The sequence below is a fragment of the Platalea leucorodia genome, assembly GCF_965183815.1.
Source record: "Platalea leucorodia genome assembly, chromosome: W".
NCBI lineage: Eukaryota > Metazoa > Chordata > Aves > Pelecaniformes > Threskiornithidae > Platalea > Platalea leucorodia.
Genome location: NC_138859.1, coordinates 35189387 through 35217168, shown reverse-complemented (window position 1 = coordinate 35217168; position 27782 = coordinate 35189387). Strand labels below are relative to the sequence as shown.

The 27782-nt window shown below is 42.9% G+C and overlaps 1 protein-coding gene across 1 annotated transcript; it reads right to left on the bottom strand.

Annotated features, from left to right (window-relative positions):
• Nucleotides 1-6691: 6691 nt before the first annotated feature.
• Nucleotides 6692-26954, bottom strand: LOC309601962 (sorting nexin-18-like; the record flags this gene model as incomplete). Its single annotated transcript, XM_082335220.1, has 2 exons — nt 6692-6945; nt 25397-26954. The coding sequence occupies 2 exons, from the start codon at nt 26952-26954 to the stop codon at nt 6692-6694; spliced, it is 1812 nt and encodes a 603-aa protein (XP_082191346.1).
• Nucleotides 26955-27782: the final 828 nt, after the last annotated feature.

Below are 27782 nucleotides of genomic sequence, written 5' to 3'. Positions count from 1 at the left end.
GTCTCAGTTAAAATATATATTTCAACTCATCATATGAATGTTTTCATATGTGAATCAACTCATATGATGTTTTGATGTTCTTCAGTGGTACGACTCCTGGGTATGTGAGCATCTACATGACGTACTTTTACAACCAGGTTCTCTATGTGGGCAGCAATATCTTGCCACAATGCAGCAGCCCAGATGGGTTTGCCTCTGTGATGCCAGTTGGTCTGCTTCCATTGCTGTAACCACCCCCACAGGGCATTTGCCACCATCCATGAGTCAGTATAGAGATAAAGTACTGGCCACTTTTCTCATTCAGCAATATCTAAAGCCAGCTGGATGGCTTTCGCCTCTGCAAATTGACTTGATTTACCTTCTCCTTCAGCAGTTTCTGCGACTTGTCGTACAGGACTCCATACAGCAGCTTTCCACCTCCGATGCTTCCCCACAAGACGACAGGACCCATCAGTGAACAGGGCATATTGCTTATTTTCTGGCAGTTTATTATACAGTGGGGCCTCCTCAGCATGCGTCACCTCCTCCTCTGGCGATATTCCAAAATCTTTGCCTTCTGGCCAGTCCATGATCACTTCCAAGATTCCTGGGCAAATGGGGTTTCCTATTCAAGCCTGTTGTGTGAATTGTGCGACCCACTTACTCCATGTAGCATCAGTTGCATGATGTGTACAGGGGATCCTCCCTTTGAACATCCAGCCCAGCACTCGCAGTCGGGGTGCCAGGAGGAGCTGTGTTTCACTACCAACCACTTCTGAAGCGGCTCGAACCCCTTCATATGCTGCCAATATCTCTTTTTGAGTTGGAGTATAGCCAGCGTCGGATCCTCTGTATCCCTGACTCCAAAACCCCAGGGGTCGACCTCGAGTCTCCCCTGGTGCTTTCTGCCAGAGGCTCCAGGTAGGGCCATTCTCCCCGGCTGCAGTGTAGAATACATTTTTCACATCTTGTCCTGCCCGGACTGGCCCAAGGGCTACTGCATGGACTATCTCCCGTTTAATTTGTTCAAAGGCTTGTCGTTGCTCAGGGCCCCACTTGAAATCGTTCTTCTTCCGGGTCACTTGATAGAGAGGGCTTACAATCAGAGTGTAATTTGGAATATGCATTCTCCAAAAAGCCACAGCGCCCAAGAAAGCTTGTGCTTCCTTTTTGCTAGTTGGTGGAGACGTGGCTGTTATTTTGTTGATTACATCCATTGGGATCTGACGATGCCCATCTGGCCATTTTATTCCTAAAAACTGGATCTCCTGTGCAGGTCCCTTGACCTTACTTTGTTTTATGGCAAAACCAGCTTTCAGGAGGATTTGGACTATTTTCTTCCCTTTCTCAAAAACCTCTTCTGCTGTGTTGCCCCACACAATGATGTCATCAATGTATTGCAGGTGTTCCAGAGCCCCACCCTGTTCCAGTGCAGTCTGGATCAGTCCATGGCAAATGGTGGGGCTGTGTTTCCACCCCTGGGGCAGTCGATTCCAGGTGTACTGGATACCCCTCCACACGAAAGCAAACTGTGGCCTGCACTCTGCTGCCAAAGGGATTGAGAAAAACACATTAACGATATCAGTTGTGGCTTACCACTTGGCTGCCTTTGACTCCAATTCATATTGAAGTTCTAGCATGTCTGGCACAGCAGCAGCCAGTGGCGGCGTGACTTCGTTCAGGCCCCGATAGTCCACTGTTAGTCTCCATTCTCTATTAGACTTTCGCACAGGCCATATGGGACTGTTAAAAGGTGAGCGAGTCTTGCTGATCCCTCCTTGCCTCTCCAGTCGACGAATCAGCTTATGGATGGGAATCAGGGAGTCTCTGTTGGTGCGATATTGCCGCCGGTGCACTGTTGTGGTAGCAATTGGTACCTGTTGTTCTTTGACCTTCAGCAACCCCACAATAGAAGGGTCCTTTGAGAAACCGGGCAGGGTAGACAGCTGTTTTATTTCCTCCGTCTCCAAGGCAGCTATGCCAAAAGCCCCCCAGTACCCCTTTTGGGTCCTTGAAATACCCTCTCCTGATGCCAAGGATGCATGGATCCTCTAGGCCAGTCACAATGGGGTGCTTCTGCCACTCCTTCCCAGTTAGGCTCACTTCGGCCTCCAGTACAGTCAGCTCTTGGGATCCCCCTGTCACTCCAGAAATACAGATGGGTTCTGCCCCTTTATAGCTCAATGGCATGAGGGTACACTGTGCACCGGTGTCTACTAAAGCCTTATACTCCTGTGGGGCTGATGTGCCAGGCCGTCAAATCCACACAGTCCAGTAAACCTGGTTGTCCCTTTCCTCCACCTGGCTGGAGGCAGGGCCCCTCTAGTCCTGGTCATAGTATCCGTTACTCACTTCTTGTAAATGCGAGTCAGGAGTTCCTTCATTACAATCAGGAGTAAGATCAGCCCTTCTAGTCTGTCTGGGGAACTGCCCACTGGAAACTGGAGCAGCAATTTTCCTGGAAGAACCCCCTTGCATGATTGATTGTTTTTCCTTGCAAGTCACGTACCTGTGCCTCTAAGGTCGAGGTAGGTTTTCCATCCCACTTCCTCATATCCTCTCCGTGGTCATGCAGATAAAACCACAGGGTGCCCCGTGGTGTGTATCTATCTACTATATCTTCTCTCTTGAGCAGAGGGACGCTTACTCCTAATAGCTGAGATACTGGTCCGTACAGGTTAGGAGTAGGATATATCCTCTTTGAGTTGCTGGAACTCCCGGGACAGTTTCTCCACATCCGAGACGAGGGAGGAAGAGAGACTTTCATCGTATTCCCGGAGTTGGCCAGCCATTTCATCCACCATTGGTCCCTCTACATCTTTCCAGGTCAGTATTGCCAATGAGTTGGCATACGATGATGGTGCGCTCCGTACCAACTCCGCCACATGGATCGTGTGCACCAAACTTCATCTGGATCTTTGGATAACTGCTCATTGTCCAGGTCACCATAAATCACCTCCAGCATGGCTAATTCCCTCAAGTACTGGATACCTCTCTCCATGGTGGTCCACTTGCCTGGGCGATATATAACATCTTCCTTGAAGGGATACCTTTCCTTCACGCCTGACAGGAGTCGCCTCCAGAGGCTGAGGACTTTTGCCCCTTTTCCAATTGCTTTGTCAATGCCCCCTTCCCTAGAAAGAGATCCCAGCTGTTTGGCTTCCTTACCTTCTAATTCCAGGCTACTGGCCCCGTTATCCCAGCATCGGAGCACCCAGGTGACAATGTGCTCGCCTGGACGACAGCTGAAATCTTTTCGCATACCTTGCAGATCACTCAAGGATAGGGATCGGGTGGTTTCTGTCTTGTTTATAAACGAGTTCTTCCTCCTCCTCTTCTCGTGATGGCCTTGCTTTTTCATCATCCCTTTCTAAACGAGTTGACTTTTGCTTCCAAGATTTCTTCTTGTGTATAGGGGCGACTGATACCGGCACAGGTTGATTCTCTGGTTCAGCTGCAGTGCCTGTTGCTGGGGTTTGAGTAGCCGCAGTACCTGTCACAGGGGTTGGAGTATCTGCAGTTCCTGTTGCAGGGGTTGGAGTAACCACAATGCCCCATATTTTTTTCAGATTTTGTTGGTATTTGTCTTGAATATTTCATCACCACATAATTTTCCTACTGATCTCTCTAAGCTGGGTCTTAGAACACTTCTAAATCAAGTGTATCATGCCATTGGACCCTGAAACTGGTAGAGAGAATCTAGAAAACATGCACAAGTCATAAATAGAGGCAACTGTCTTCTCTGCAAGTATCAGACAACAAAAGGGCTCGGAATCACACTGATCTAATCATTTTAGCAGGTTGTTAATTTCAAAATCTAAAACTTACTTACAATTTAAATAGTAACATTATTCACACTCCACTTGCTGGTCATTCTAAGTAGATATATTCCCCTGATGGATTTATTCCACAGTTTTCATTGGATTCAGCACTTTCACAGAAACCAATACCTCAGTGGATCTTGCAGCTTTCAATTCAACCTCTCTAACCCCCAGCAAGTATACCAGATACTTAACTACTGTCAATGCAAAAATTGTGATGCATCAAAAACAAATTATAGGAATGGAATAAAACAAAGGCATTTAACATTATTCTGTAGAGTTAATTTGCTTTCCTCCACCTTCATTTATTTAAAAGGATTCTGTTAGATTTCCTTTGATGCTTCCACAGTCCCACACAATATACATTCACTTTACTGTAGAGTACATTCGGATCTCAGACCACACCATGCAGTAGTCCATCAGTCATGAGTGGTCAATGTGATACTTGTTCCAAATAAAATTAAAACTGTAGTTCTCACATAGTGCAGTAAGCATTAATGGAGTTTAGGCTTCCTATATCAGTTTAACTCCAACTCTATAATGAGTGAGGAAAAAAGGAAGATGCTAATATGGATGCGGATTTGAACCTTTCCAAACTCTGCAACAATTCAGATCCAGGATTCCAGTCAAGTTTTTTTGGTACATCAAGTTTAACCAATTAGCACCCCCACTCTTCCCCCACCCCAGAAATTCACAAATGAGAAAGTAAGGTGAAGGTCATGAGAGTTTATTTGGGAAAACTGTACCTATCTGATAATGTTGTATGTATACCTATCACAGTTTAATTTCCCCCTGGACACGTACATGTCATTAATACTAATCGCCTAGAATACTTCAACTGGAACAAGATCAATTTCTGAACAGATCTTAATACCTCCACGTAGAATTAATTTGATTGTAGTCTGATCTAATTACTGCAAAGACATTTAATAAGACAGTATCTGGCTTAAGCAAACACAAGCCATGGAACTCAGCTCAAACTTAGCTCATCACTATCTCATGTAATTAAACAACATATGGGAAGCTGGAGTACTGCTGGGAAGAGCTATTACGGGAAGTGGTGAGTTTTGAATGTAGAACGAGACACCATGAGGAAGATAAAAAGGAAGTCAGCCCTATGACTGTGGTCCTTATATTATGGTCAACCTTCTTGTTTGCAGCACTCTCTTCATAGCCTGGAAATGGAGAATTTCCTCACTGACTGTCCTTTCTTTTAAAAATACTGTTTTTTTCCTCTTTGTTATTCTGTATTTTACTTCTTTGGGTACATACTAGCAGCACTGCCAAATGCAACGTGCTCAAAATAGCAATCTCCAAGCATCTGAGGATGAATCTTAAAACCAAAACTACATTCTTACATTTATTCCTCTAAAACAGAGGTGTGGGGTTAAGCTACAAAAACTTACATGATCAAGCAAAAGAACTGTACATTTCTGCTGCATAGCTGAGGAATGGTTTGTACTTAAATGTAACTATTGCTTAACTTCCTTTTCCAGGCTTTCGTTTGTTTAAGCTATCTTTGATTAATTTAATTAAAACAAAAAAAGTAAACATTTTGCTTCCTTGGAAGGTTTTGTTATTTTTCTTTAGGAGAAAAAAGGTAGGATAAATAAAAACCCTCTTTCATACTGACCTATAAAAAGGAAACCAATAGGTTATAAACACAGACTTCAGACTTAATTCAAGGGAAATAAGTCAGAAACCTCTTTAAAAGATAGTGTTTACATATATATAAATGCACCCTGCTTGTCAAAAATATTTATACAAAAATTAAGACAACTGTTAATTCTTGAGTGTTATAAACATTAAAATGCAACCTGTTTTCCAAGTCAGTTCAGCCAAGACTTATTTCAGATCATTTATATTACTGAACATCCCTGAAAATTTGTAACTTAGTAAACTAATGAATCACAGTTGAGTCTCAACTCAGACAACTGGCAATGTAGATGCAAGTCTGAAGATAAACTAACTGAATCAGCAATGAACAATGAGCAGATCATTTCAAACATAAAAAATGTTCTAGCCACACAGCTTGCATTCATATCCCCTTGATAAACATCATTTTTATTAGGCTAGCTCTTCAAATTTCCACTCACAATAATGCTTTATGCTAAAAAAAAATCCCCTCACTGTAATATTCATTTTGGAAAGGGGATTTAGTGGTATATTTTTGTATATGTGCTTAACATCCTAGTACATGTAACAAGTAGTCTCCATTTTCAGGGCAAGTGTGAACAGATTTAAGCTCTCCTTTTTGAGACAACGTTTGTCGTAAGACAGTACTTGCTGTGCAAACTGGATGGCAGCTGATTTTTTTCCAGTCAATATGAGGTTTCATAATCAGTTCCTGTTATAGGCATCAACCCTTCATTCATTCAGTCATAAAAATGTGACTTACTGAAAAAGGAAAAATAGAGTCTAAAGGCACAGAATCACATGGCTGCTTCTACTAGGAGTCTGTAAACAGAGAATCGTTTGAATTTAGGAAACCCAAATCTAGGAAAGTAAAAAGGCATCTGAAGCAGGCTTTTATCTAGCCAATTTCCTTAAAGATCCAAAAGGGTTTGAGGTCTACAAAATATGCACTAAAATACCATATTTCAAAAAGCAATAAGGCAAATAGTATATTCATTATTTCAAAAAAGTTACAATGGTAGTGTAGGCATACACAATATAACTTAGTTACAATGAGTGGTACTGTTTCTACTACATAGCCCTATAACTCTTGCCTTTCTACGTAAACGGAGATTAAACCAGGATTCCAGGTGAACACAAAACCATCCTTGTACCACCATCTACGACTGGCAACAGTTCTTCAGCAGCAGCAATGTTTGCTCTGCTGCTTGAGTCACATTCATACTGAGGAAAGTCCACAAATCAAAGTTCAGAGATTAAATGCTGTCATACTTGTGAAGAGCTTCTTCTAGCTTTTGTGTCACTTTTTGAAAAAAGAGTATTTGCTGTTGCAAGAAATGCTGCATCTGTGATTTAAAGTCCCTCACACGAATTTTGTGGAAATGATTAATTTCTGCTAGGGTCGCAAAAGAAATAATGTTACAGCGTTCCTGAATGCCCTCAGCTTTTTGGAGCTCCATCTTCCCCTCTTCCACATGTCGCTTACTCTCCTTTACTTTGGTAAGGGCTCCTGTGTAAAGAACAAAACAAAATAGTTGAACTGTGAGGACAATGTAGACTCAACTACTGTACTTTAACAAGTGATTTAATAACAACAAGGATTCATAGAAGGCTCATTCTAAATGTATTTATATGTGTGCATATATATATGAATGAAAAGGAATAAAATAAAAGCTTTTTCAGATCAAAAATCACAGAACAGCGAATCTTGTTTAAAAAAAAATTTTTTTTAAGGCTCTAGCTTACAAAATTTAGTAAAACATGCCTATTTCACAATCTTAAAAATCAGATGGTGTCCTTCAGAGAATATCTGATAAATATACCAGCAGTGGAAAAAAATGAAAGCACTAGAAAACTAATCAAATCAATTTAAGCCTACATGAACACCAGAAAAATAGCCTCATTCAGAAATCGGACTTTGTGAAACATCACAACTGCTCACAATCTTTGTGAAACAACAAAAGGAGATCTGAATACACAAAATCTTGCCAATACACCATTCTGCTTTGGCACTACAGATACCCAAAAATTAATTATTGAGTACTAGAGAATCTAAAAGTTTATTTCAAAGTTGTAGACATCCAGGTAGAGCTAACACAATCTTGTAAGAGCTAGAAGAAACACAGAGCAAATGAACTGACAGACCTCCTCCTCCAAATAGCTAATTACATCCTACAAAAACAAAATATTACCCAAATCAGACTCACCCAAAGCAGACTCATATAGTGACACAGAATACCAAGATGCATCTTACACATTTATGTTCCTGTCTCAATTTCCCATGAGTAATTTCTTTACCTTAAATATTATATACATATTTTATTCATATAACTAAAACCAGTCAGACCAATAAAGCTTTTATCTTCTCATAAGATGTTAGTGATATGACATTTTTCACAACCTTTATGATACACTTAACTTACTTGTTCCTTCAACTATTTGTAATGTCTTAACTCTCTCCTTTCATATTACACTTCTTACCATATGTGGGGGGGGTTGACCCTGGCTGAACGCCAGGTGCCTACCAAAGCCACTCTATCAATCCCCATCTTCAACTGGACAGGGAGGGAAAATATAATGAAAGGCTCGTGGGTTGAGATAAGGACAGGGAGAGATCACTCACCAATTACTGTCACAGGCAAAACAGACTCAACTCGGGAAAATTAATTTAATTTATTACCAATTAAATCAGAGTAGGGTAATGAGAAATAAAAACTAAATCTTAAAATACCTTCCCCTCACCCTTCCCTTCTTCCCGGGCTCAACTTCACTCCCGATTTCTCTACCTCCTCCCCCCGAGTGCCGCAGGGGGACGGGGAATGGGGGTTGCAGTCAGTTCATCGCACATTGTCCCTGCCGCTCCTTCCTCCTCAGGGGGAGGACTCCTCACACTCTTCCCCTGCTCCAGCGTGGGGTCCCTCCCACAGGAGACAGTCCTCCACGAACTTCTCCAACGTGGGTCCTTCCCCTGGGCTGCAGTTCTTCATGAACTACTCCAGCATGGGCCCCGTGAAGAGTTGTCATGTTTATTTAACCAGCTCCATCTGGCTTCCAGTAAGTCCCAAATTTCAGTTTTTCACAGCCTTGCATGTATTCCTTATGTATTCTTATGGGAAACTGAGACAGGAACATAAATGTGTAAGATGCATCTTGGTATTCTGTGTCACTATATGAGTCTGCTTTGGGTGAATCTGATTTGGGTAATATTTTGTTTTTGTAGGATGTAATTAGCTATTTGGAGGAGGAGGTCTGTCAGTTCATTTGCTCTGTGTTTCTTCTAGCTCTTACAAGATTGTGTTAGCTCTACCTGGATGTCTACAACTTTGAAATAAACTTTTAGATTCTCTAGTACTCAATAATTAATTTTTGGGTATCTGTAGTGCCAAAGCAGAATGGTGTATTGGCAAGATTTTGTGTATTCAGATCTCCTTTTGTTGTTTCACAAAGATTGTGAGCAGTTGTGATGTTTCACAAAGTCCGATTTCTGAATGAGGCTATGGGCACCTAGCATCCATCCATGGTCACCCCATCACAAATGTATTTCAAAACAAAAGCAGAATTATGGCAGCCCTAGAAAAGGCTAACACACATTTTAGGGAAAAGACACAGGAGTCGCCTCCTAATGCATATTAGCTCAAGGAAACCTCCCGCTGAATACACATCTGGGATAAATATCTGCCAATGCACTGTTCCCAGAGGGATGGAATACATTAAAAAAAAAAAAAATTTTTTTTTTTTTTTAGCTCCAGCTCTACAGATTCTGTAAAGACTTGCCCATACATTTAAAGCTTCTGGTCTGATGAAAAGACCTTCTGTCAGGAGATCATGTTCCAGTGATCAGGACTAGCTTTAAAACAGCGAAGAGAGCCTGGATCAAAGACACTGCAAAAAGGTGTTCTACATCTATTTCTGTTCTTAAAGGTGGGGAAAAGCAGATGTGAATGCTGTTTTTCATTGCCCAAAGACTGATGTTAAACAGACAGTGGTGCTCACTGAATGCTGCTAAGGGCTTAAGAGAAACTCGCAGGTTTCAGTGCTTGTTTTGAAGTATGAGATTAGACAACACAAGATGATATAAACACATTTAACAAGGGACATTTACAGTAATGTGCCAGCAGCCAAGAAGACAGGGACAACATAAAATTCCTGCTAGAAATAAATACTTCCAAGTTGTGAAACACACAATACAAACAGCAACTTAAATAGGTGCTGAGGAGTTATAAGGAAAAAAGTGCATTGAATCAGTAAGCTGGACATACAAACATGAGGTTGCAATGTGGCAGAAAAACACAAATACATTCAGGAAAACTAAATATAAAAAAATCCTGAACCTGAGAGCACTCAGGTTTGGGTCAAGCAATATATTTTCCCATCACCTGCAGTTTTTTTCACTAATAAATGCTTTGAGATTGTGTGAACAGTCAACTAAGGGTAGGTTTGAATCCATACTTGAGCTTGTACTTACTCCCCCACACACACTATACATATGCATATATACATGTAAACCCATGCTGATGCATGTGTGTCTCCAAGCTCTCCAATTGCACTGTATGATCAGCCTACTAGCAACCAGCCCTACACTGGTTCTTCACGCTTAGCGTACATGACATAAGCCCAAGTTGCTGCCTGCAATGTAACCAGAAGGAAAAAGTTTCAGGGCTCAGCTCATGAAGACTGCAATCAAGACTGCTCTTCACTCAACTCCTTTGTCTCACTTGAAGCTAGGTCTCCCCCGCACCTGCCAGCATGGGCAATCGGAAGCTGAAGACGAGCAGTACCTGATAAGGGTGTACCATCTTCCCACTGCCCCATCTCCACCTCTCCCCAAGCTACCTGAACATCAGCTTTGAAGTTTTGCATACAGCAGTCAGGAGCGAAACGTCAGCTGTGTCTTTAGTTACTAAACCAAATAATAAAGACAAGCCTAAAGAAAGGGAATTCTTTCAGCCAGGAGCCCTTTTTTGCTCTTTATTTGCACAGTGCTTGCTCGATTCTTAAAAAACACAAGCAGTAATTAATGATACGCTTCATAACTGTATCACTTTTCTGAAAAACATCTAAGAAATTGCTGTAGCAGCAATGATTTAACTGCATACGGCAACACTGCATATGTGATGAAACACAAAGAAGCATTGGCTCAACATTGCTAGAATGCAGCACTAAGTATCTGTTGAAGTCAGGAAGGTCTGCAATTCAGTCAGTCACTCTCAGAAATGTGTATCGTCCATTCAGTCACCAATATATCAATGTCTTCAGTATCTCAGTCCAAAATACTGAACTTAAAAACTTACCCAGTTTATAGGAGCCAATACGCTAATTTTTTAAAACCCTATATAATTGTAATACCTTTATCACTGCAGTTATTCAAATATTTCTTTCACTTTAGTGATTAATTATGCTAAAACACAGCAAATAGATTTCTTTCACTAGTAGTGAGATAACAGTTTACATATATGTCAGTTATGATTAATAAAACACTCTTTCAGCAAGCACCCATGTTCTTGTTACTCTACTGTATACCTTGAGTGAAAGTATTATTGCAAAACGACTGCAAAGGGAATTAGAGAAGACATGGGAAACAAAAAAAAGTTAGTCTCGGGGTTCTCCTTGATATATTACAAAGACGTTATTTTCTGAAACATCATAGAATTATAGAACCGTTAAGGTTGGAAAAGACCCTTAAGATCATCGAGTCCAACCGTTAACCTAGCACTGCCAAGTCCACCACTAAACCATGTCCCTAAGCACCACATCTACACATCTTTTAAATACCTCCAGGGATGGAGACTCAACCACTTCCCTGGGCAGCCTGTTCCAATGCCCGACTACCCTTTCGGTAAAGAAGTTTTTCCTAATATCCAATCTAAACTTCCCCTGGCGCAGCTTGAGGCCGTTTCCTCTCATCCTATCCCTTGTTACTAGGGAGAAGAGACCGACCCCCACCTCACTACAACCTCCTTTCAGGTAGTTGTAGAGAGCAATAAGGTCTCCCCTCAGCCTCCTCTTCTCCAGACTAAACAACCCCAGCTCCCTCAGATGCTCCTCATAAGACTTGTGCTCCAGACCCTTCACCAGCTTCGTTGCCCTTCTTTGGACTTGCTCCAGCACCTCAATGTCCTTCTTGTAGTGGGGGGCCCAAAAATGAACACAGTACTCGAGGTGCGGACTCACCAGTGCCGAGTACAGGGGCACTATCACCTCCCTGGTCCTGCTGGCCACACTATTCCTGATACAAGCCAGGATGCCATTGGCCTTCTTAGCCACCTGAGCACACTGCTGGCTCATGTTCAGGCGGCTGTCAACCAACACCCCCAGGTCCTTTTCCGCCAGGCAGCTCTCCAGCCACTCTTCCCCAAGCCTGTAGCGTTGCATGGGGTTGTTGTGACCCAAGTGCAGGACCCGGCACTTAGCCTTGTTGAATCTCATACAGTTGGCCCCGGCCCATCGATCCAGCCTGTCCAGGTCCCTCTGTAGGGCCTTCCTACCTTCAGGCAGATCAACACTTCCACCCAACTTGGTGTCATCTGCAAACTTACTGAGGGTGCACTCGATCCCCTCATCCACATCATCAATGAAGATGCTGAACAGGACTGGCCCCAATACTGAGCCCTGGAGAACACCACTCGTGACTGGCCGCCAACTGGATTTGACTCCATTCACCACCATTCTCTGGACTCGGCCGTCCAGCCAGTTTTTAACCCAGCAGAGAGTGCACTTATCCAAGCCATGAGCAGCCAGCTTCTCCAGGAGAATGCTGTGGGAGACAGTGTCAAAGGCCTCACTAAAGTCCAGGTAGACAACATCCATAGCCTTCCCCTCATCTACCAAGCAGGTCACCTCGTCATAGAAGGAGACCAGGTTAGTGAAGCAGGACCTCCCTTTCATAAACCCATGCTGGCTGGGCCTGATCCCTCGGTTGTCCCGCACTTGCTGCATAATGGCACTCAAGATGATCTGCTCCATGACCTTCCCCAGCACCGAGGTCAGGCTGACAGGCCTGTAGTTCCCCAGATACTCCTTCCGACCCTTCTTGTAGATGGGTGTCACATTTGCTAACCTCCAGTCAGCTGGGACCTCCCCAGTTGACCAGGACTGCTGATAAATGATGGAGAGTGGCTTGGCAAGCTCCTCTGCCAGCTCCCTCAGTATCCTCAGGTGGATCCCATCTGTCCCCATAGACTTGTGAGCATCCAGGTGGAGGAGCAGGTCGGTGACTGCCACCTCTCCAACAACTGGGGCTTCATTCTGCGTCCTATCTCCATCTCCCAGCTCAGGGGCCTGAATACCCTGAGGATGACCAGTCTGACTATTAAAGACTGAGGCAAAGAAGGCATTAAGTACCTCAGCCTTTTCCTCATCCTTCGTGGCAATGTTTCCCTCCGCATCCAACAAAGGATGGAGATTCTCCTTGGCCCTCCTTTTGTTGCTAATGTATTTGTAGAAGCATTTTTTGTTATCTTTAACTGCAGTGGCCAGTTTAAGTTCCAGCTGGGCCTTCGCCTTTCTAATCTTCTCCCTGCATAACCTCACAACATCCTTGTAGTCCTCCTGAGTTGCCTGCCCCTTCTTCCAAAGGTGGTAAGCTCTCCTTTTTTCCTGAGTTCCAGCCAAAGCTCTCTGTTCAGCCAGGCTGGTCTTCTCCCCCGCCTGCTCGACTTTTGGCACATGGGGACGGCCTGCTTCTGCACCTTTAAGACTTCCTTCTTGAATAACATCCAGCCTTCCTGGACTCCTTTGCCCTTCAGGACTGCCTCCCAAGGGACTCTCTCAACCAGGCTCCTAAACAATCCAAAGTCTGCCCTTCTAAAGTTCAGGGTAGCGGTTTTGCTGACCCCCTTCCTTACTTCTCCAGGAATCGAAAACTCTATCATGTCATGGTCACTGAGCCCAAGACAGCCTCCGACCACCACATCGCCCACCAGGCCTTCTCTGTTCGTAAACAGCAGGTCCAGCGGGGCACCTCCCCTGGTTGGCTCGCTTACCAGCTGTGTCAGGAAGTTATCTTCCACGCACTGCAGGAACCTCCTAGACTGCTTTCTCTCTGCTGTGTTGTATTTCCAGCAGATATCTGGTAAGTTGAAGTCTCCCATGAGAACAAGGGCTAGGGATTGTGAGACTTCAGCCAGCCGCTTGTAGAATACTTCATCTGTTTCCTCATCCTGGTTGGGTGGTCTATAACAGACTCCCACCATGATACCTGCCCTATTAGCCTTCCCTCTGATCTTTACCCATAAGCACTCAACCTTATCATTACCTTCGTTGAGCTCTAGACAATCAAAACACTCTCTAACGTACAAGGCTACCCCACCACCTCTCCTTCCTTACCTATCCCTTCTAAAGAGCTTGTAGCCATCCATTGCAGCACTCCAGCTGTGTGAGTCATCCCACCATGTTTCCATGATGGCGACCACATCATAGTTTTCCTGCCGCACAATGGCTTCCAGGTCCTCCTGCTTATTGCCCATGCTGCGTGCATTGGTGTAAATGCACTTCAGTTGGCCTATTGATCTCGTCTCCAACACAGGCATGCCACCCCTAGGCTCATCCCTAGCAAGCCTGGTTTTATCCCCTTCCCCCTTTGAATCTAGTTTAAAGCTCTCTCAGTGAGGCCTGCTAACTGTTGAGCCAGAATCCTTTTCCCCCTTTGAGACAGGTGAACCCCTTCTGTCTCCAGCAGGCCTGGTGCCATGCAAACTGCCCCATGATTGAAAAACCCAAAATTCCACCGCTGGCACCAGCCTCTGAGCCACATGTTAATGAGATGGGTCTTCCTGCTCCTTTCCGTATTCCTCCCGGCTACTGAAGGGATGGAGGAAAACACTACCTGCAGTCCTGATCCTTCAAGTAATTGCCCCAGTTCTCTAAAATCCCTTTTGATTGTCTTTGGACTTCTCTCGGCTACCTCATCACTGCCAACCTGAACAACCAATAGTGGATAATAATCGGACGGTTGTACCAGCCTAGGGAGCTTCCTATATTTTTAATGGAGCTGGGGGAGGGAGGGAGAGTGAAGCAGTGAGCTGGGTGCCAGCCCAACAACATGCGCAGCTCCTCACGTGACGGCTCTTTGCCTTTCCCCAGCCGGCTTCGGCACTGCCGAGAGGGAGGCAAGCACGGGCTAGCATACCGCTGGGGCCACTGGTCATGGTGCAGGTGCGAAGCAGTAACCGTTCTGAGGGACGGAAATGTGGCACCTGGCCACGAGCTGCTCCAAGCACAAATCCATACTTACTCTATTTGTAAACCCTATTTGTAAATGATACTGAAAAAAACAACAGCCATAAAATATGGCAGAATGGAAAAAAACCTGAGGAGGGTGATCATTCCAGCCTTGACATCAGTGGTAAGTGTGGCAAAACCAAAGAGTGCCAGATTCCTGACCACCACCTTTGAGAAGTCCCCCGGCCAACAAGCTTCAGTGTGACAGCCTCCCCCAAGACCTTGCGTCAAAGTCCAAAGGCTCCTCTGAGAGTTGACTCCCTCACGGGGAAGGACAGCTAGGGTCAGAAAACACTGTGCTCCTTAAAGAAACTCCCAAGTTTGACAAAGAAAATCTTTCAGCAGTTGTATCTGAGAAATCTTGTGCAAATAAAATGACCTGTGCAATAAACAATTTTTCGTCTTTCTACTGTCAGCAAGCTACAAAATAAGATTTGGTACGTTACTTACTAGAAAGTAAAACAACTTACATTTCCACACCATTCATCTGCCCATCATATTAAAAGGCCTAACAGTAGGCATGATGTGTCCTTCAAAGCAGGCTACTCGCTATTGAAGGGAGAGCTTTGAAAGAGTCTAACGACTCTGTTTCTTTGCTTTACTTTTATTACAAGACACTGTCTCTAATATGAGACACCATCTCTGAAAAGAAGGGAGAAAATATATTCATCATGTTGCTTTTAGTGGCTTTCATAAAAGGATGCAAAAGCAGAAAATGAAATAAATTTACTTTTTCCTTACCAAAGAACCTAATGATGAGATTATTTAACTACAGCTCTTTGCTTAAAGATTTGAAAAGGAAAGCCCTGGGTAGCCCATGTGCATATAGCAGCACATTTTTGATTTACCCTCCTTCTGAAATAAACAACTGTGAAAGAAACAACATTATCTCTAAACAACATTATCTCTAAACAACATATCTCTAATCTGCTGCCAGAACAAGCCTATCTACATGGCCATCCCACTTACTTACAACATATCTAGCAAAGATGTTATGGGATGACTCAAATGACTAATCCCATAAAAAACTGCTTTTGGACTGGAGGGGAGGGAGATGGTGGTTTAGTTTTATCAATGGCTTAGCTATATGATCCAACTCAGCCCAGGGCTCCACGATCATTAGCTCCAACACAAGGAAAGTTGCAGAAGCACCACACGAGATTACACATAACATGAAATCCTACTCTGAAAAAAGCCCCCAAACTTCCCTCTCTCAATTAAAAGTGAAACAATGAAATTTTATGTACTAGAATAGAGATTTTCGTATGTTGACGGATTATTCGCTTAAGAATGCTTTGAGCACAGATTAACAAAAGCAGCCTACGTTAAGATTCTGCAAATTCTTTAAATTTTCTGGCCATGATTTAGAATGCAAAGCAGCATAATGGGAATTTGCCCGAAATTAAAAACAGAAGACTTCTCCAGCAGAAACTTAAGTGTATAAAAGAAATATCACAGGGAAAAAGTAACATTACAGTAACTAACGTAGGAATGACTCGCTACTTTAAAATCTGGTTTTACAATTTTAAACAGAAAAAAGCAAGTGATCTTCAACATCAAAGGCAAAATGATGAAGTCACTTGTTTTTTTCTGAGTGTGCCAACACAATAGCGTTTTCAAAATCAGGCTTTCTAATTCAAAGATGATATGTTTCTTGATGGTGGAAAACTATTTGAACAAAGTTCTATTTTCCATAATGAAAGTTAGAAATATAAAAATAAAATATATCAAATTTTAATTACTTTAGTATTACGGGGGGTGTATAGATATGTGAAAATGGCTATAATGCTTTTAGAATCTGCAGCCTAACAACAGTTAAAAACAGTGAGGTTTATTTTTTAATATTTCATTGCCCATTGCTCAAAAAAACCAATAAAATACTACTATCCTATACATCTAGGCTCGTAAATTACAGTACTCTGCTACCACCTAGGTTAACATTGACTGACTGCAGGATTATTAACGTTAGACAGAATTATTTGTTCTTCCAGTTATCCAGTTGCAAAGCTCATTGAAAGCTATCACTGCATTCTTCAGTTCAAAATGAAATCACCTTCTAATATACACAATTCAGAGATTACACTAAAATAAAACAGTCTTTGCTAAAGATTTCAGAAACTTGATTAATTTTAATCTCATCTGGTGGTTTTAACATCTACATTGATTTAACTAATATATAACCAATTAATGATGGTGTTGGAATGCAGTGTCAAATGTCACTCAGTTTTAAAGAGCTACCAGTGTTAATGGACACGATACATGTATAACTATTTTTTTTAAATAATGCCATATTTAAGACCTGATTAGACTCACTGCATACATCTGCAAGTTGGTGTACACACACATAGGAAGAGCATACATGGCCAATTTATTTATCCAGATCTACAAGGACTGTAATCATACCTGTGCATGTTCAGAGTCTCCAAAATGCTCATACTACTGAAAAATATTTAAATTATCACATTCGCAATGTGCATTTCAGCTCTAGAATCCCCCAGAGGAATCTACAAGCTTTGGTGTGCAGCACCTCCAGTATGAATGTTTCACTGGGCCACGTTACATCACACTGCTATGCAAGCAACAAGTCATAGTTTGCCCTTGAAACAGTTGATAACAGGAGGTGAGAGCAAGATGGCAAAATAAATTAAATAAACGCTACAGAATTACCTGTCTATTGCACCTACTGCCACACATAACCCCATTAACAAAACAAAAAAAGCCCATACTGCTAGGTAACCGCATGTAAAAATGGTGCAAAATCGGATGGAAGTTTTCCATTCAAATCTTGAATGAAGTGACTTTAAAACTAACGTATTTTTAGATGTATTGTACACAGGCGGTGTTTTCAGCAAACAAATGACCTTATTTCAGCCACTACAGCATGTCTAAACTGTGTTCATGAGTATTTCTGACTTACAGGTACCTACAGTGATGTCTGAAAGGGGGCCTGTCAAGAATAATTTGATTTTAAAATCCAGCTACATTGTGTATATTGCTGTCTATTATCACAAACATAGCTTTTTGCACCACAGCCCAAGAGGCAAACACTAGGTAATGCTGGTTTTGCCCAATTCTAAGACAGTCTGTGCTTTTCAGCACTCATATGTACCATTTAAGGAGTTTTTCTTTGGTACGGCTTCAGCTGACGCTGCAGACTGGGGGTACAGAAAGGAGCGAAACTTAAACTAGACCGGTTGCTAGAAATGCAGTACGTTTGCCCCTTGAAAAGCCGGTCATGCTTTTCAGGGTGGACACTTGAAAATTTAAGCAACTGCAATTTGCAGAAGTACCAAGATGAAACCTTTCAGTGATTTTAAGTACTTCTTACTAGCTTACATCTAAAAGTGGCACCAAACAGGCTTTTAAGATAAATCTCGTTTTTCCAGAGTTTAAGTTGGTCTATTACAGTGTAATCATCATAGGTTCTGAACATTAATTTCTCCCATTTAGGATGTTAAGAACAGGCACTATTCTGTCAGAACGATGCTATAGACTCTTAACAGCTTTTGTAAATGCCCTGTTGATAATGCCAACTTCAAGACAACAACCTAAATCAGAAATGATGCTGTGCATGTGTGATATAAATTAATCTTCAGTAAAACTGACATATGAGCAGAAATGTCTCCTCTGGATCTGTAGAAGACGAATATAAGTCATGACCAAAATGACTGTAAGCATCATTATGGTAACTTCTTCAAAATTTTCTTGAGATTCATGGGATGTGGGTGGACAGGAGAAGGCAGGTAAGACCACATATCGATATCCATATACCATTATCAAGAGAAGCAAGTATAAATGCAGGTTCCACCTACTCATTCATCCCTACTTTATTGGGGCACTATGAAAGACCTGCTTTTGGATGTTGTTCTCTGTAAGGCTGAAGGGAAGCAAAGAGCAAGCACAATTTATGGTGTTTGCTTGTCCATCATCATCTGCTTAGCTCCGCTACTGTCCTAAGATAAGCAAATACAACATGCATAGACACTTTACATAAATTCATATGAAAAGAGTCAAGATCCAAACAAAATGCAGATATCGCTCCACTTTTTCCCTAGTGTCCTTTAAATGCTCTCTCTTAGAAATCTGAATGCTGCAGTATCTCTGTAAGGACAAAAAAAGTAGACTCCTTGTTGCAGTAAAAAATATACAAGGTAAACCATCATTAATGTAACCAATTAAAATATATAATTCAAAAGCAGAACACGTGAACATTATAATAACATAATGCTATATTCATATTATATATAAGAAATGCTATATATTATATATCATTAAATTATATGTTAATTTAAAATTGTAAATACAAAAATTTTATTAAATTAATAATTAATATAGAACATATAATATATAGATATCGTGGTTTAACCCCAGCCAGCAACTAAGCACCACACAGCCACTCGCTCAATCCCCCACAATGGGATGGGGGAGAGAATCAGAAGGGTAAAAGTGAGAAAACTCATGGGTTGAGATAAAGACAGTTTAATAAGTAAAACAAAAGCTGCGCATGCAAGCAAAGCAAAGCAAGGAATTCATTCACTACTTCCCATCGGCAGGCAGGTGTTCAGCCATCCTCAGGAAAGCAGGGCTCCATCATGCATAACGGTTACTTGGGAAGACAAAATACCATCACTCCGAATGTCCTCCCCTTCCTCCTTCTTCCCCCAGTTTGTATACTGAGCATGATGTCATATGGTATGGAATAGCCCTTTGGCCAGTCTGGGTCAGCTGTCCTGGCTGTGCCCCCTCCCAGCTTCTTGTGCACCTGGCAGAGCATGGGAAGCTGAAAAGTCCTTGACTAGTATGAACACTGCTCAGCAACAACTAAAACATCAGTGTGTTATCAACATTATTCTCATCCTAAATCCAAAACACAGCACTATACCAGCTAATAAGAAGAAAATTAACTCTATCCCAGTTGAAACCAGGACAATAGAGAATATTATAGTATTATAAAGGCAGAAAAGAATTGTTTGCCTGTTTAGTAGGAAGGGATCTACCCCTTTGAGTTTAGACTTATATAAAACTGCAAGCAACTTGAAAATATAGTGTCGTTATCATGATATTTGAGAAAATGGATCTTTCTTCAGTACACTGCCAGTTAGCTGGCATAGCTATTAATGCATATACTGATTCAAAATGGTAAGTCTGAAAAAAATAGAATAGCAAGTTGCTTTTTACCACAGGGCAAAAATGCAATGTAGCATGAATCTGCTTTTCACACTGTTATGAAAGTATTGCGTGTAGGCATAAAGGGGGTAGTTCAGTTCATCATCATTACAGAAGTTGTCCACCCATGATGTGTACCTACCTAAAACAAAGGCTGAAACCATCTCTTCTCCCTGGTCTGCTACAAGAGCAATCACTGACAAGACCTGAACAGATTGTTTAAATGTATCTATTCTGTTACCGATTTCATGAGACATCCACTCCAAAACACACTTTTCACTAGTTTTTATTTTTAATTTAAATTCTCATGGCCTTCATGAAAGATCTAAACAAGATTGTGTAGAAAGCGTTTGCCATTTGTTTGCTCTAGTCTGCCGATAAAACTAATCTTTTGGGGGCTAAGCCAAATGTAATTTCATTTTTTTTTTAACTAGAATTTCAAATTCTGTGCTATTTGAACCAGGCAATTTAAAATAAGTAAGGTACCAGCTGGATGAGTTTATACAGTCTGCACACATTAACTTGGCATTTTAACTGTTCAAACAAAGTCTAACAATGAAGTCATGGAAAGATGCTGAAAAGGCTGAAACATGTCCTTGTTTCAAAGGTGACTTGCAAAATAGAAAAATCGGCCAGCTTGTTTGTTTTTGATAATGTGCTTACGAAGATTTGGGAAAGCTCTGGGAGCTACTTTCTGGTTTTAGTCTACCAATTCTTCTCTTCCCTGTTTGGATGGAAGTCCTTTTAGCAAGACCTGGAGTTCTCTCAGCTGCAAGAGAGAACCATCTCACCATCTAGATTCTTCATAAGCTTCAAGCTGAAAAGGTATTACATAGTCTTTGAAATAAAATTACTTCCTCTTTCTACAAAATAATTTTTACTTCTTCATTATCTACACTGTCCTGCTACTATCTAACTGTCCACAAGGTTCTCCCAGTAGACAGGGCCTTAATGCTTGCGGTGAGCAAGTACCTGTAAGAGCACAAGAGCTGACAATGTACTGCCTTTGGTCAAATCTATAGGTGTGAGCTCTGATCAAAACTTCTCCAGCCTGTTGGGACTAAATGGGCAGGCTGGATAGACTTTCTGGTGTGCAGTAATGCATGTAGTCTTTCCCATGGGACGAACAGTTATACTCTTCCTCTGCTACCAGCTGTTTTTGAAAAAAAATCACTGGGATTTTATCAGCTATGAAATGTCTCTCCATCATCAAATTTGTATGATATCAGGGTAACGGGTTCCAAAAGGTAACAGGAAAGAGAAACACATTATGACTGCGTGAATCTTGCTCCTTTAGAAAGGTAAGGTAAGAAGAGATGGGGGAGGGAGAGGAAAAGAGAAAAAACAAACACATTTAAGAAGACCCATACATCTTTTAGGTAGACAGGACATAGAAGTCAATTTTTTTTTCCCTGTTTAATCTTCTTCAAGTAAGGCCATTGCTCAATTTTAGTCTTGTTTATTGTTGTCCTCTGTGTGATTAACACATACCAAGGAAGCTATTATTTTATACAGTTTCTAGATTCTTTCATATTTTAGCCATCTAAAAGTCTCAGTTTCCTTCAGGTTACCTTCAAATACTGGGAGGTAATATTGGGTGATTCAGCAGCAAGCAGACAACACTACATCATTGCTGTAACAGCAATGGGGAAGCTGAGAGGGCAAGAAATACAACAGTCGTCCTAGAGCAATCCATCGTTTTTCATCAAAGTCCTTAAACAGATGAAATATAGGTACCCATCTCTTTTTAGTGTTGTGAGGGTCATCTGGCTAGGATTACATGCCTAACTCTTAGACAGTAAAGTTACCTGAGTTGAACCCCATGCAAGGTGTATGTATCTGAGGGATGGAGCGGGGGGGGGGGGAGGTGGATAAAGGAAAAATAGGGACAGAAAAAACATCTCTGCACAACAAATTTAAGAGGCTAGAAAGCAGGCAAGAGAGAAGAGCACTGCTTTTAAATTGTGATATAAAATTTCAGGTGAATTTTGACCAGTCTGATTTATTTATGAACACACATACCCCCTCCCCCCAAAAAAAATAATTCACTGAAAATGTTATAGAGAGCTCCAGGTTTCAGTGCTGTTTGGGGTTTTTTGATGCTTTAAATTTTGATGCATTCCCAGCTGGAATGTTTTTTGGGGGTTTTTTTGCCTATAATTTTATAAGATATTCTAAAAACACTCCCAGCACATTCTTTAAACTTTCTTTAGACATTTCTAGAATTAAGTTTGCTTCAGGTAAATAAGACCATTTGCCTTATTTTACTTTTCACAAATGGGTCATTCAGATATTTTTTTAAATAATTCTTTTAAATCTTGGCATGCAGAGGAAATGGAATTGCTGCCTACATCTTAGAAAACATTTAGGCCACTTTCTCAAATCTGTTCTGCAAAAATCATAACCAAAAGTTTATCGAGCGTTAACATCATAATGTTAAGAGAAAGGAGAAATCTGGAAAGCAGAGATGAAACAGCAAGTTAGGCAGTATTTCTTCCACTTTCAGGAATCACAAGAGGCCAATTATAGTAATTCCTCAAAAAAAACTTGAATGAAAAACCCTAAACCCCATCACTTCTCTACTCTCACTAAGCAAATATCAAGACAAGATAGCCAGACCAGCACGAGCTACAGTACTAGCATACACTATCTCAAATTCTCACATGTGCATAAATTTTCTGAACCTGAACTTGCATGGGCCTGCAGTGAGCATTTATGTTGAAGATTATGTAAGTCAGAAGATCTCATCAGTTGAGTGAAGCTCTAGCAATTAATATTTAGGAATTATTTTGCCAAGAATGCTTAGGGAATTTCCACAAGTAGACCTTAAAAAAACAGAAAAGAAGGCATTATCCATTACAAATTAAGATGGGAGGCTACTGTTCTTCTCAAAATTAAAGCAACTGAAACTAGTATTTCTTGAAAGATACACCAGTTCTGCAAAAGAAATGACAAAAGTGTAGCTTAGTTTTCAAGCCTACTAAACCAGAAGTTGGTCCTCAACTTGCATGTGGGAGTTCAAATCCTTCCTCTCTCTTCTGGAGCAGGAACTTCCAACTCTTCCTTCCCTCACAGAAAATTCCTTAAATGCTGGGTGCACAAGATGAAGGAGAGGAATCTTTTAAAATCTCCTATTGAAGTTATTGCCATTTCATAAAATACTTAATATATTCATAAGACAATAAGCAGTTTGAAAATATTCCCACAGTCCATTGGTCCACATGTTTTACACAAGTGACCAAAATGACAATCCCTTTCTGCATACTTCAGATCATGTATGATGTCCTCAACACAGGAGGCAGAAGCAATTAAAAGCACAATGGTTAACACATTTTCCTGCTGATACACAGACAAAGCAATAGCAGGGCTTACATGGCTTTGGTTCATAATTCTAGGAGAAAAGATAAAGTCCAAATGGAGGGAAATTTTTGTCTCTGGCTCAGAGATTCTCTGGCCTTCTTTTTGCAGAAGAAAAGTTGCAGAAATTATTCAAAAACCCCAGACATGCAGACTTCTCAGTCCATACCACAAAACACACTTCCAAATCACATTAAGCAGCTGTTCAACTATCTGCAGTGGAGCAAACCCATAACAGGACAAGGCAGTCTAATATTATACCCACAGATATGGGTATGTTTTGGGCATAGCAGCCTTTATTTTTTGGTCCTTCTCAGGTCTAGGGTAATATAGAAATGGAGTCTAGAAAAGGCTTCAGTTTTTATCCCAAGTGGGCAATACATTTGCACTATGTAGAAAAAAAATGGAGAAGTACTCCTAACTTCCGAGTTCATCTTTTTAAAGTCATGGCCATGTAAGGAATGTGTCAATCAGCCTGCTGTTTCTACCACTTCTAAGGGCACTTTGGGGTCATTTTACTGCATAAAGAAATTGTACGCTAGAAAATAAAACACTGAAAGAAAGACACATCAACTCTATTTTTCAGATGATCTGTTATCACCAACTGATTTTTGTTTGGTCTATACAGACAATAATTCTCAAATACTGACAACTATCCCAGTTAATAAATTTAAAAGAAAGCTCTTATGTTGCAAGAACACCAAACAGTTCATATTTTCATCTGAAGTTTACAATTTGGAACTGAAAAGTTATACCATGTTACAAGTAACTTTTAAAAGTAATAAAACAGTGATATACTGGGGGTAAAAAACATCTTCCTCTCAGTTTTCTTCCAGTTTGCCTATTTTGTAAAGGGAACAACAACAACAAACATATAACCCATCTCTAAACCTATTCCTGTGATGAACATGGACACTCAAGAGACCAATATCTCAAGCCCATGCCATTTTCTGATGGCAAGTACGTACCAGGGATAATATTGTGTTGAAGGCAGTGTTAGCCCAGAGGTGCTGGAGCATTAACACCTGCACGCAGACCAGCTGTACATTTCTCCAACCAGGACAGTGTTCTGGCAAAATCAGTTCTACATACATCATACTCATGCACTGCTCTAGTGGAAGCTCATTTAGATTAACTTTCCCTGGTTCAGCATGGTAAACCTAACCAATAAGTGCAAATTTAAACAGAACTATAAAGGAAACAGACACTCAAGTTATCTATTATTCCCAATCCTCTCCTCAAAGTAAAGTCTCCAAAAATATTACAACAAAGAACTCTATATAGTCTTAAAGCTTGAGGATATAGTATTTAAATAGTATATATCATCTGCTGTTTTATTCCACCTAATAAAAAAATCTGTAATGCATGTAATTTTAATGAAAAGCTTACTTTTTAAAATAACAACAAATTGTGCACTTTATACCAACTCTGCCTCCTCAATTTTTCCCAGCAATAATGCATACCTCCTGAAAGACTGCCTTTTTGATCTGTTGAAAAAACTCTTACAACTCTTTTATCATAAAACTCAAGGCACTGTTCCAGATGCAAAAACCTTGAAAATGTCACATGAGGGCACAAAAGACTGATTCACCGTGGGTGACAATTCAAGCTCTGCCTCTTAGGGTGCAGAACACCACTTATTAATCTCCAAAATAAATTTCAATAAAGAAGCTCATGCATTTTCTCGGATAACTGTTACACACACCCATTTCTGTACAGCATATGTAATGTTTTCTTGGTCTCTTTTACAGCTCTAATCCCCACACATCCCTGATCATATATAACAGCAAAAAGAATGAACAATGGGCTAGTCTTCTCACAATGGTGAAGAATATATGAATAGTATTAACTTCACAGCAAGGAAATCATCTACACATATATAGTGCTACAAACTTCTATTTATCTGAACAAGTGTCATTAATCATTAATGTATCAGCGGTATAGGCAGATGTGGTTTCTTTCAGAGATACACAGCCAAACACAGTAACCTCTGACAAATAAAATTCCCAACAACATCTAGACCTTTGGCACAGAATGAAAATTGTCACTGATGTGTTTTTTGTATTTTTAGCAACAGTTTACCTGAGTAAACACTGAAAGATTTAACCCAAGGCCAGCAAGCCAGATGCAGAGCAAATTTAGCCCTTTGTCTCTATATCTGTGTGCATACCACTGATACATAAAACTTCATCATTTCAGAAAACACGTAAGGGTGTTACCTTTCTGGACGTGGATGATGTCTGGAAAATTGGCCAAATGCCCCTGATACAGTGCTAACAAATCAATCACAGCATCTAGGTCCTGCCGGGGCTGATCTGCAAAGAGGTCCCCGATAGTGTCATAGGCTTCTGCGGTGAAGGCTATGGCTTGGTTGAGGCCAGCTGAAAAGGCCTGCTGGTCCAGCTCAAATGCCTGACTGAGGCACTTAAAGGAGTGCCCCACCTTCTGGTATTCCTTCTTGAAACCAGTGACTTGTTTGCGGGCAAACTCGTTGGCGGTGTGATTAAGCTGCAGGGCACTCTCATCCATCTTCTTCGTGAAGGCTTTGAAGCCATCCACCTGACTTTCCACCTCCTGCAAGTCCAGGCCGGCCCCAGAGCCAGTGGGGACACTGATGGTCAGGAAAAAGTTGGCACCCACCATCTCGTCCTTCTCAGCCTTGCGCTTGCCTTGTTTCCAGGCCTTCTCATCCGTGCTGGGACAGGTGAGGAAGTGCTGGAAGGCATCGCACTGAGCCAGCACTGGGTGGCTGCACATGTGGTCCATCCACCAGGCCAGGCCTTTGCGACGTTTGGAGATGAAGTCCTCCTCAAAGCGGCCAGTGGCCTGTTTCTCCGGCAAATGGGGCACAGAGATGACGGGGAACTTCTCGGCCAGGCGCCCGTAGAGCCAGTCAAAGTGCTTGTAGCGGCGGTGCACCTGCTGCCCGGTGTGGCTGGGCACCAGCTTGTAGGCAATATAGCTCTTCATGCCCTTGAACTTGGTCTGCTTGGTGGGGTCCTCAATAGAGCACTGGAAGGGGTAGGGGTTCTCCTGCCATTCAGGGCCCCAGGGGCCCAGCACCACACACAGCTTGTCCCCATCCTTCACAAAGCCTGATGCCTCGCCCAGCACGAAGGCCTCCCCGCCGGACTTGACAAAGGTGGAGAAGCGGTTGAGGTTGCGACTCACCGTGGCCGAGCTCTTGGCGCCGCTGCCGGGCGGGTGTGGGTGGCCTGCCAGGTGACCACCACGGGAGCTCAGGGACAGCTCAGACTGTGTGGACAGGCGGTAGCGGCCAGAGGCCTGGCTGCCCACCATCTCATAGTCAGGGTAGGAGCTGCCCAGGGTGCCCGGCTCATCGGCCACCGTGGAGCTTTCGTCCCAGTCGTCGTCCCAGTCGTCATCGCTGCCCTGGCTGGGCTGGTAGGAGCCGCCGTAGGGCGCCGGCGGGAAGGGGTATCCGACAGCAGGAGGCAGCGAGAAGGGCTCGGGTGCCGCCGCCGGCGGGGCCTGCTGTGTCGCCGGCTTGAAGGCGACGGGGGGCGGCAGCAGCTCGAAGCCGCCGGCGGGGAGGTTGGCGTAGCGGGCGGGCGGCGGCGGCTCGGCGGCCGGGGCGCGGATCACCTGCACGTAAGAGGCCGGGAAGAGGCCGCGGTCGCCGCGGCTGTTGACGCCCTCCAGCCAGCCCTCGATGTCCTGCTCGCTGCAGAGGCTCAGCACCTCGTGCTCCCGCAGCGAGATCTCCCCCGGGTTCTCCGACCTGAAGTCGTACAGCGCCCGGGCCCGCAGCGCCATGGCCCCACCGCCCTGCCGCCCCCCGGGGGCTCCCCGCCACCGCGGTGACACCGCGCCGCGCCGGCGGGACTGCGGCAGGAGAGCGCCGCGACTGCCCCCTGCCTCCGCGTCCCGCCGGCGGGGACGCTGCGGCGGCTGGTTCCCCCGGCTCCGCTGCGCTACGGCGCGGCCGGCTCCGAGTCCCGGTTTCACCCCGGCGGGCGAGGCAGGGCGCGGGGGCCGGGCCGGTGACCGTCCCACGTCGCCAGTTTCGCTAATCCAGAGCCGAGAGGCAGGACGGAAGAGCCGAGCGCAGAACGGCCGCCCCCATCGATGGGCCCGGTCCGCCCCTTCCCCGCCTGCCCCCTGGCGTCCGACCGGCCGCGGTGTGGGCGCCAAACCCCAGCCGTGTACCTGCTCACCCTCCTCTCCACGGCCTCTTCCCTCACCCGAGAAAGGCACTCCGGCCTCGCAGCCAGAACAATAACACGGTTATAATCTGGTAGCGTTTCCAAACTGCCGTGTTTTGAGTGTTTTATACTAAGTTTTACAGGTTGTAATACTTGCAAGTTCAGTCTCTTTAAATCTGTTGATTAAATTTTCATAAGTCTACAAGATTTCTGCGACTCAAATGCATGATGATTACTTCTGACCCCCCTCAAAGATGTTTCAGCACTTCTCCAGGCTTGGCAATGAAGCTTGTGTGTCTTCTCAGATGCTTTGTTTTCTTTTCAGGGTTTCCATATTGTGAGAAGGAAGAATTTATGCCATCACTTCTTGAACTTTTCTGCAGTAGGTGTATTACGCAGATGCTATGGGAAGGTTACACTGTTTCTGGTGGTCCTCCTC